A 10,928-nucleotide genomic window follows, 5' to 3' on the forward strand; every position below is an offset into this window, starting at 1 on the left:
ATCAGGTGTAGGGTTCGTTGAATTTGAGACTCAAAGTTCAGGGGCTCTAGATTTGAGACCCTAGAGGGAGACTTAGGTCTTGAGAGTGACCTCAGTTCTGGGAGTGTGTGTGCTCAAACCCAGAGGAGATTGACTCAGGGTTCAGGCAACAGGAGACAATGGCAATAGGGAGTATAGTATTCATTTTCTCAAGGAAGAAAAAAAGCGGAAGTGGACTGGGCTTAACGTTAACCTTAGCTTCAAGAAGCAAGAGAAATCACCTGAAACTTGTACTCTAATTATGTGACTCAGAGACCAAAGTCCTTTTGCTTTCGCTTCTAATAGCGCCCCTCCCCTTTCCAACAGAATCTAGGGTGAAGAGCAAAATAAGGGGAAGTTAGAAATAAATAACAGCTAAAGGGCGAGGCCTCACTGTCTTCACCAGGCAACAATGAAAACATTCACGTCACGGAAACAGGCCAGTTCTCTCTTCCCTTTCTTCTTCCTCTTTTTTTTCCAGTAAAGAATGATGCGTCAGTCTTGCTTTAACTTTTAAGGGAAATGTTCCTACATTCTGAGTTATCACGCAAGAACTTTGAAATTTGGATGTTCTCAATGAATTATGCTACAGACATAACTATCTGCGTCATAGGCTTTCGTCAACCTCCAGCAACTTCCCTCTTCACGGGCTACCTGTCTGTGCAGTCTAGATACCCAGTATCGGCCTGAGACACAGGAATGAGTCATCCTCTGCCCAAACAGGTGGCAGTGGTCACACCCGCAGAAACAGTGTGAGGCAGGTTGCTGGCGGCACAATATATAGCTCCAGGGGAAAAAGTCCAGTGACAGAGCAGCATGGCTTCTGACAGAGGTAAAATGGACGGGGGCCTGAAAGCTACATGTTCTTGAAAAATGCGAAAACTCTGTGTGTGCTTGCGTGTGTGTGTGTGTGTGTATATGTGTCCTGCTTCTGTTTGTATCCTTGGACATTTTCCAACTTTCCTATTTGTTAATATTCTTAAACAGGATTTATTATTATTGTTGTTGTCATTATTATTAATACCAGCTGTTCACATCCAAAAATGATTTTGATCAGATGGCACTAAAGCAATGCTTGTTTCACCATAATAAAAAATGAAGTAAAAGAAATACAACTGTTAAATAAAAGTTTAAAATAACAGCAGAAGTGACAGCACAAGGGCAAGTTAATGGATAATTTAAGGTTCCGTTACTTAATGTTAGAAAAATTCGTGGGAGAGGAAAAACACTCAGGTTGTGGAAGGTGATGATTTTCAGATGAGGTGGGATTTGAACTGGATCCTGAAAGGGCAGAATTTGAATTGGCAAAGAGGAGGAGATTCCAGGTTGATTGACACTGAGAGTTTAAGAGAATTTACAAAGATTGTGTGTGGAATATAAAGAATAAGTTGGTTAAGATAGAGAAGAGTTTTTGGAAACAATCTGCAGTGAGATTAGAAAGCAAATTTGTTTGTTTGTTTTTAATAAATTTATTTATTTTTGGCTGCATTGGGTCTTCGTTACAGTGCACAGGCTTCTCATTCTGATGCCTCTCATTCTGATGCCTCATTCTGAAAGCAGAAAAGACAGGAAGAAAGGAGGCCAGTGAAAAGACTATTGCAAGAGTGTGGGCATCATGTGATAAGACAAAATGCAGGTGTCAGTCTTAGGTTTCAAGAAACAATATTTTTTCTCCATTATATTTTCCCTCTATTAAAATTCTCTTGTGACTGGTATTTTGGGAAAAAGTGTAAAGTCTTTATTTAATTGAAATATCTGGGTAATTTCCCTTGAAGGTGGTATGTTTTATCCCTCAAACCACCCCTAGTCATGTACCTAGTGTTCTTGCCTGGCACCACATGTGTAGATGCTGAGAATGTATCTCAATCTCTCTTTCTGAAGTTCTCACTGCTGGTTCACCTCCTCATAGAGGTATGGCCTCTGTTTCTACAAGGCCCTCGCTGAGTAGACCAGCTGGTTCAAAGGCCCCAATTTGGTTTTTTGTTTTGTTTTGTTTTGTTTATTTACTTATTTATTTTTGACTGCGTTGGGTTTTTGTTGCTGTGCGCAGGCTTTCTCTAGTTGCTGCGAGCAGGGGCTACTCTTCGTTGCGGTGTGCGGGCTTCTCATTGCAGTGGCTTCTCTTGTTGCGCAGCACGGGCTCTAGGTACGCAGGCTTCAGTAGTTGTGGCACGCGGGCTCAGTAGTTGTGGCTCACGGGCTCTAGGCGCGCGGGCTTCAGTAGTTGTGGCGCACGGGCTTAGTTGCTCCGCGGCATGTGGGATCTTCCTGGACCAGGGCTCGAACCCGTGTCCCCTGCCTTGGCAGGTGGATTCTTGACCACTGCGCCACCAGGGAAGTACCTTGATGGGGACCATTTCTAAAGTCTTTATTGAATTTGTTACAATATTGCTTCTGTTTTATGTTTTGTTTTTTTTTGGCCGCAAGGCATGTGGGATCTTAGCTCCCTGACCAGGGATAGAACTCTCACCCCCTGCATTGGAAGGCAAAGTCTTAACCACTGGACCGCCAGGGAAGTCCCAAAGGCCCCAATCTGAAGTAAGGTCTGAGAAGTGCCCATTCCAAGGTGTTAGCCATCCGCTTTCTCCTCCATCTCATGTCAGATTCCCTTCATATTCTTCTAAGGATGAGAAGTTTATTCTTCATGTTACACTTAGAATAGTATTTACCGACTCTGTCCTCTTTCCTATATATCTTGCTGATTTATCTTTTCGGTCTCACACACGAGCTAGAACCATTTTCCACCTACAGGAAAGTGTGCCATACACAGTGTCTCTCCATTTAGTACAAATGCACAGACACACACGCACACACACGCGCATACACACGCACGCACGCACGCACACACGCACGCGCACACACACACGCGCGCACACACACACGCACACACACGCGCGCACACATGCGCACACATTGTTTAGGAAGAAAATCTTTTCCTCTACCCTCTTAGATTTTGTTCTGGGAGGGGGCACTGCAAATTAAACCGACAAAAAAAAAAAAATTAAACCGACAAAAGACAGATTAGCAAAAAAAAAAAGACAAAATTACACAGAGCAATTCACCAAAATGTGACTCAAGGACTTTGGTTAGAATTAAGATGGCTTATATATCATCTTTTTTTTTTTTTTTTCTCGGTACGCGGGCCCCTCACTGCTGTGGCCTCTCCCGTTGCGGAGCACAGGCTCCGGACGCGCAGGCCCAGCGGCCATGGCTCACGGGCCCAGCCGCTCCGCGGTATGTGGGATCTTCCCAGACCGGGGCACGAACCCGTGTCCCCTGCATCGGCAGGCGGACTCTCAACCACTGCGCCACCAGGGAAGCCCTAACTGCATTTTCTGATATGGTTTGTGGGTTTGAAGAATAGAGCGTTTCTTCTTAGTAATCCCATTTGTATATGGGTGTTATCTGACATGATCATCTGTTGGTCAACAGGTCCTTCAGCTGGAGATGCTACCTTGAGGTAAGAATTATACTGTCATGGTGCACATTTAATTCAACCAAGAATAGATGGACATTTAAGAGATGGAGGACTATAGCTTTCCTTATTGTTCCTTACTTATTCCACGCTCCCATTTTTTCTTTTGCTTTTTCTCTCTCTATCCTCTATGATTATTATTGCTTTCTGTATCTTTGCTCCTATGGCTTTTGGTTTCTGTTGAAAAAAATTACCTTCCAGCTTTGTTCTGTTATCGTCTTACTATTGTTCTTCTCTCTTTAAATCACAGGTTTTCATAGTCATTAGTGAAAAGTCCAGGGAACTCATTTGTCACTTTGATTTCATCCTCTTATTCCATACTCTATGCCCATTTTCTAGACTTTTTTTTTTTTTTGCCACATCACCTGGCTTGTGGGGATCTAAGTCCCCCGACCAGAGATTGAACCCAGCTCCCTAGTAGTGGAAGCGTGGAGTCCTAACTACTGGACCACCAGGGAATTCCCTACACCTATTTTTTTTCTTTTTTTGAAGTTCCAGGAGAGCAGAGATTGGTTTTATTTTGTTCATGGCTGTATCCCCAGGTTTTAGAACACATAGCAGAGCACATACTAGATTCTCAATAAATGTTTGTAGAATGATGGACATAATAAATGAACATTTTGCACAGTTTTCAAAAAAAAACAAAAACAAGTAAAGGCATCTGGGGAGGCTGGGTCTTGCCTCCCTGGCACCTAGACCTATTTTTATAACAGGGAGACTTTTGTCAGGGAGCATATTATCTCGTGATGGGTGGGTGGAAGGATTGATTTACATAATAAATGAAGTGATTCTTTAGGAATGAGTGGAAAATATGATGATGTAATAAACTTATGACTCAACCATATTGCAAGGAAGAGTCCTCAGAATAATTCTGAGTCACGGCTTTGACCCACAATGAGGGTGGTTATCCAAAGATGCCCTTGAGAGAAATTTGAATTTATTTCTTTTGAGGAAATAGTGTGCAGAATTGAATGTGGATGAAGCCTGAGGTTAAATTAGTCTCTTCTCAGAGTTGGGAATAGAATCCTCTTGGCAATTTGAGACTTCCACACCTGAAAAAACTCTAGCTAGAGTCCCCTGAGGAATAGTGAAGATTAATGAGTGGGACAGGTCACCTCTAAGTGTGAGATAGAGAGATTAGAGGGAATTCCCTAGTGGTCCAGGGGTTTGGACTGGGCAGTTTCACTGCCGAGAGAGAGCATGGGTTCAATCCCTGGGTGGGGAAATAAGATCCTGCAATCCGCACAGCATGGCCAAAAATAAATAAAGAAAAAGATAAAATAAGATTAGAATATAATGAGAAACGTTTAAAAGAGGAACAAGGACACACTTATACCTGAATTCAAGACCACCAAGCAATGGTATAGAGAGTGGTAACCAAATAACATGAGCTGGGAAAAATCTCTTCACTATGTTTGTGAGAGAAAATTTAATAATCCAAACGGACCTCCCCAGATAACTTTGAGATACAGAATAGAAAAAAAAAAGTTTCCTGAGATGTCATGTTTTAAATATTTATTTATTTAGGCCGTGAAGGGTCTTAGTTGCGGCCCGCAGGATCTTTAGTGGGGGCATGTGGGCTCTTAGTTTCGGCATGCATGCGGGATCTAGTTCCCTGACCAGGGATCGAACCCCGGCCCCCTACATTGGGAGCACGGAGTCTTACCTACTGGACCACCAGGGAAGTCCATGAGATGTCATGTTTTAGATCTGCCTGATCCAGAAGGAGAAGATGAAATTATTTCTAGGGTCCCTCAAATGATGACATAACAACACGAGTGATTTTTTATATTTCAGGAGAAGAATTGAACCCTGGGAATTTGAAGTCTCCTTTGACCCCCAAAGACTCTGTAAAGAGACCCGTCTGCTCTATGAAATCAAGTGGGGCAAGAGCCAGCGCATCTGGCGACACTCGGGCAAAAACACCACCAAGCACGTTGAACGCAATTTTATAGAACAAATTACTTCAGAAAGACGTTTTCACCGATCCGTCAGTTGCTGCATCATCTGGTTCTTGTCCTGGAGTCCCTGCTGGGAATGCTCCGAGGCTATTCGGGAATTTTTGAAGGAGCATCCTAGAGTGACCCTGCTTATTTACGTAGCACGGCTTTTCCACCACAAGGATCGGCGAAACCGGCAAGGTCTCAGAGACCTGACTCACAGTGGTGTGACTATCCAGATTATGGGACCCACAGGTGAAAACAATAAACCAGGAATCTTAAGTGTTTCTTAGAGACTGTGGTGGTGGTGATATGTTTCTAGGCCAGGAGACTGATTACCCCAGACCGGAAGTCTCAGAAGTTAAAAGTCCAAAATAACAGGAGAAAGGACCAGGTCTGAAATTCATAGCAAGGAAAGCACCAAAGATATGACTCCTTTCCCCACTCCTGTCGCTATGGCCTCTGTGCCATCTTCAAATGAATTGCTGAGTTCCTTTAAGGGATTCTGGAAGAGTCTAGCCTTCTCCAGCAATAAATAGGCCAGAGAGATTTTTATATCTATTGTATTTTTTAAAAAATAAATTTATTTATTTATTTTTGGCTGTAGTGGGTCCTCGTTGCTGTGTGCGGGCTTACTCTAGCTGCGGCGAACGGGGGCTACTCTTCATTGTGGTGCGTGGGCTTCTCATTGCGGTGGCTTCTCTTGTTGCAGAGCACGAGCTCTAGAGCGCAGGCTCAGTAGTTGTGGCGCACGGGCTTAGTTGCTCCACGACATGTGGGATCTTCCCGGACCAGGGCTTGAACCCGTGTCTCCTGCATTGGCAGGAGGATTCTTAACCATGGCGCCACCAGGGAAGCCCCATAGTATTATTATTTAATAACAATAATAATTATTATTATAATTATTATTATTTTTAAATTGGGCTCTCTTTAACTTTCTGTTGTATGTGTTGACTGAACCAAGATTTGTGTTTCCTTAGAGTATGATTACTGCTGGAGGTATTTTGTCAACTACGCACCTGGGCAAGAAGCTCACTGGCCAAGATACCCCCCTCTGTTGATGAAGCTGTATGCACTGGAACTCCACTGCATAATTCTAGTAAGTTACTATAAGGGAAAATGATTCTGATGCAAAAAGAGGCATCCGTCTTCAGACTTCTCTCCTGATTACGTTGACACATACTCTTCTCACCATCACTTTGCCATTTATATTGACATTTAGTTATTTACCTGACATCTTTAAAAATGTGAGAACAAGACAATCTCTTTGTGGGAAATAAGTGGGAGAAAGGAACGGATAAACTGGTCTAAGATATATGTGGACTCCATAGGAGTTAGATTTCATCATCATCATTACTGTTGTTGTTACAGCACATACTTGTCACACCAGATTGCACAATTCTTCCTTCCCTTATTGGTGTGTGTCATCTTACTGAAGGAATGTATGTGTCCCACTTGTATTCTCTTGCAAGTAGTTCAGTGGTCTTTCAAATGATGTTTTGAAATGTTTGTGAAATATCACCCTAACTTCTTTTTTATTTCAGGGTCTCCCTCCCTGTTTAAATATTTCAAGATATCAGAATCAGCCGACCTTGTTCAGACCTATTCCTCGAAATTGCCATTACCAAATGATTCCACCCCATATCCTTTTACATACAGGGTTGATACAACTTCCTTTGACTTGGAGATGAATAGAGTATATACTGTTTCATGAACAGGAACTGATGGACCACTAAAGAGTACCATTAGAATCGAGAAATTTTACGTTTGCATTTCTAGACACTAACAACATGTTATCTGGAAAAGAAATTTAAAAAAAAAATCCCATTTATAGTAGCAATGAAAAATGATAAAATACTTCGGAATTAATTTGACCGAGGAGGTGAAAGATCTGTACAATGAAATCTACAAGAGAGATTGAAGAAGACACAAATAAATGGAAAGACATCCGATGGTCGTGGATGGAAGAAATAATATTGTTAAAATGTCCCTACTATACAAAGCCATCTATAAATTCAATGCAGTCCCTATCAAGATTCCAATGGTATTTTTTACAGAAATGAAAGAAAAATCCTAAATTTCATGTGGAGCAACAGAAGACCCTGAATAGCCAAAGCAATCCTTATGTATCTGAAGGAAAAGAAATCATTTTCTCAAAGAAATATCTGCACTTCTGTGTTCATCGTAGCATTATTTACAATAGCCAAGACCTGAAAATAATCTAAGTATCCACCAACAGATGAATGGATAAAGAAGATGTGGTATATATACATATATACACACACAATGGAATATTATATAGCCATAAAAAGGAAGAAAATCCTGCCCTTTGCAACAACATAGAAGAAACTTGAAGGCATTTTGCTCTTTGAAATAAGTCAGAGACAGACAAATACTATATGATCTCACTAATATGTGGACTCTTAAAAAAATCTGACCTCAAAAAAAAAAAAAAATCTGACCTCATGGAAAGAGACAAAATTAGTGGTTGCCAGGGACAGGAGTGAAAGTGGTCAGAGGGTAGAAACTTTCAGTGTTGTTTTTTGGGTTTTTTTGACTACACCATGCGGCTTGTGGGATCTTAGTTCTCCAACTAAGGATTAAACCCAGCACTCGGCAGTGAGAGCGCAGAGTCCTAACCACTGGACCGCCAGGGAATTCCTGGACAAACTTTCAGTTTTAAGATGAACAAATTCTGGGGATATAAGGTACAGCATGGTGATTATAGTTTATACTGTATTGTGCAATTGAAATTTTCTAAGAGTAGATCTTAAATGTTCTTGCCATACACAAAGAGGTGTAAGTCTGTGCGGTGATGAATGTGTTAACTTACCTTATTGTAGTGATCATTTTGCAATATATACATATATCAAATCATTACGTTGTACACCTTAACTTAGTGGGGCTTCCCTGGTGGCACAGTGGTTAAGAATCCACCTGCCAATGCAGGGGACACAGTTTTGATCCCTGGTCCGGGAAGATTCCACATGCTGTGGAGCAACTAAGCCCATGGGTCACAACTACTGAAGCCCGCGCACCTAGAGCCCGTGCTCTGCAACAAGAGAAGCCACGACGATGAGAAGCCCATGCATCACAGCGAAGACCCAACACAGCCCAAAATAATAACAAATAAATTAATTAATTAATTAAAAAAAGACTTACACAATGTTATGTCTCAATTATATTCAATAATACTGGGGGGAAAAGAGATTACAACAAAAGAATATAGAAATTTTCACAAATAACAGTATCACGGATAGCATTATCTACTGCTGTATCACAAATTACCCCGCTACTTTGCAGGCTGAAAACAACAATAAATATTTACTATGTCACAGTTTCTCTGGCTCAGGAATTCAGGAGTCCCTCAGTGTGTTCGTGTCTCAGGATATCTCAGGAGGTTGCTGCCAAGCTGTCAGCCAGGATTGCAGTCATCTCCAGCCTTGACAGAGGCTACAGAATGTGCTTCCCAGGTGGCATACACACGTGGCTGCGAGCGGGCACCCGTGGATGGTGGGAAGTCTCAGTTTTTCATCATGTAGGCCTCTGCACAGGGATGCTTAAAAGTCCTCATGACTTTGTGGCTGGCTTCCTACAGAGCAAGTGGCCTAAGACAGACCAGGGCACAATTTGCCATGTCTTGGAATCATACACTATTTCTTCTGCAGTGTTCTTGGGTCACACTGGCCAGCTACAATTCAATGTTGAGTGGGGGGAACCACACAAGGACTTGAATCCCAGGAGATGAGAATCACTGGAGGCCATCTTTGGGTTTGACCTGTAGGGACATTTGCTGTGACTTCAGGACAAATAATTCCATGGAGCCAATTTCTCAGAAGATGCTAAAGGGAAACAAAGGACAAAGTAGCATCTAAATACAGAAAAGGGTTATTTCTCGCTCCCGTTGCAAGGCTAATGTCATTTGGGTGGAACGTTTTTGCTCTCTGTGGTTACTCAGGGACCTCATTTTCTACCGTCTGGTGACTCCGCCATCTCCTATGGCCTTGAAGTCCTCTGCTGAATTCTCTACACTCAGCTGGCCCACAGGAGAGAGAGAGAGACAGAGGCGCACAGAGAAGGAAAGCATTAAAGCAGTGTGAAAGGGTGTTTTTTAGAATCAAGGACTGGAAATGGCAAACGTCACTTCTGACCTGATTCCTCTAAGCCAAAATCAGACCCGTGACCCCACCCAGCTTTAAGGGAGGCAACAAAACACAGTCCAGCCACGTGTCCTGGAAGGAGAGGAAATGGGGTTTGGTTGAACACATGACGTGTCTGTACAAGGAGGAAACTAGGAAACAGAAACTTTGTGGCCAGGGTCAGATAGGCAGTACCACGGCAGAAATGAAACTAAAAGGCAGTGTGCTGTGGTTTTTGTTTCCTTTCCTTGGCATTCAGGATATGCTGGTAACCAAAACATGACCGCTTTTCAGAATGGGCTCAGGCTGCTCAGTCGTTCGCCTGGCTTGCCTTCCTGGGGTGGCGTGGGGATAAGGCGGTCTTCTCTGGGAGGCATAAGTAGGGGCTGCAACCTTATTAGATGTCTGTGTGAAGACTGTCTATGCATATTTAAAACCTGCTGTGGAGGAGTTAGCGGCAGGGAGGGCGGGGGCCCTGGGCTTAGTTTTGGGGGAGGAGGTGGCCAGTTTAGGGTCTCAGGGGACAGGTGGGGGAGATGGCAGAGTTAGATGGGGCTGGGGGGGTGGGGGGTGCCAGGAGAAGGAAGGTTGAAGGGGAGACTAGATGTTGGGGGAACTGTGCTGGGAAGAGCTGCGTCGGAAGTGTCCACAGTAACCCGTGGGGGAGGAGAACACCCCAGGCCTGGCTGTCGCAGCTGCCTGCTGGAGAAGGGGGGCCTGACCTCTAGGAGGGCGCCGCTCCTGTACAGAGGGTTGTGAACCCGCCTGGGGATGAGGCCTGGTGTTGTGGAAACTGAACTTAGCTTCGCGGGGCTGACAGTTCTGGCCCAGGGCGGTGGCAGTGCACCCCTTTGGACTTTTCCTCTAGGTTCCATGCTTACCTCTTCTGTGACCTCACTCTGCCCTTCCTCCTCCCTCTTAACTCTCTCGAGGTTACCCCTTCACTTAAAACGTTGCTTCTGGTAATCTGGTAAGCCGGGAAAGTTGCTGGAGTCCCTGCCGGAGTCGGTATTGTCGGTAACCCCGAAGGAGGAGAGGCGTCCCCAGCGGAGACTCTGGGTGGGCGGGTTGGTCTTGCTTGCCGGTGGAGAGGGTGGGGATGGAAGGTGCACCCTTGGGTGGGCCCACAGCGATGGTACCAGCTGAAAGCTACAGAAATGCTTCATAGACCGTGGTCTGTTACTGTAGTGTTCATCATGGCAAGCCGGTGGCACCAGGAGAAATGGAGCCCCTGGCCAGTGTGAGTCGTAGCCGTGCAGGAGGGGAGACCCTGGAGGAGGAGAGAGCCCGCCTAAATTGATGTCTACAGATTGAATTTCCAGAGGCTTAGGAGGAGGAGTTCTCCAATGTCCTGTT

At 44.0% G+C, this 10,928-nt stretch overlaps 1 protein-coding gene across 2 annotated transcripts; it reads left to right on the forward strand.

Annotated features, from left to right (window-relative positions):
- The first annotated feature begins 464 nt into the window (after window positions 1-464).
- APOBEC1 (apolipoprotein B mRNA editing enzyme catalytic subunit 1) lies at window positions 465-8,771 on the forward strand. Of its 2 annotated transcripts, XM_060026069.1 has the most exons (6): window positions 472-850; window positions 3,451-3,478; window positions 5,291-5,688; window positions 6,414-6,532; window positions 6,978-7,073; window positions 8,353-8,771. In XM_060026069.1, exons 1-6 carry the CDS (start codon window positions 835-837, stop codon window positions 8,395-8,397), a joined length of 702 nt encoding a protein of 233 aa, XP_059882052.1. In that variant the 5' UTR covers window positions 472-834; the 3' UTR covers window positions 8,398-8,771. The 2 variants fall into 2 exon arrangements, with proteins under 2 accessions (XP_059882051.1, XP_059882052.1); XM_060026068.1 differs by lacking the exon at window positions 8,353-8,771 and having other exon boundaries at window positions 465-850; window positions 6,978-8,346.
- The last annotated feature ends 2,157 nt before the right edge of the window (window positions 8,772-10,928 follow it).

This window comes from Delphinus delphis, chromosome 11, assembly GCF_949987515.2.
Source record: "Delphinus delphis chromosome 11, mDelDel1.2, whole genome shotgun sequence".
NCBI lineage: Eukaryota > Metazoa > Chordata > Mammalia > Artiodactyla > Delphinidae > Delphinus > Delphinus delphis.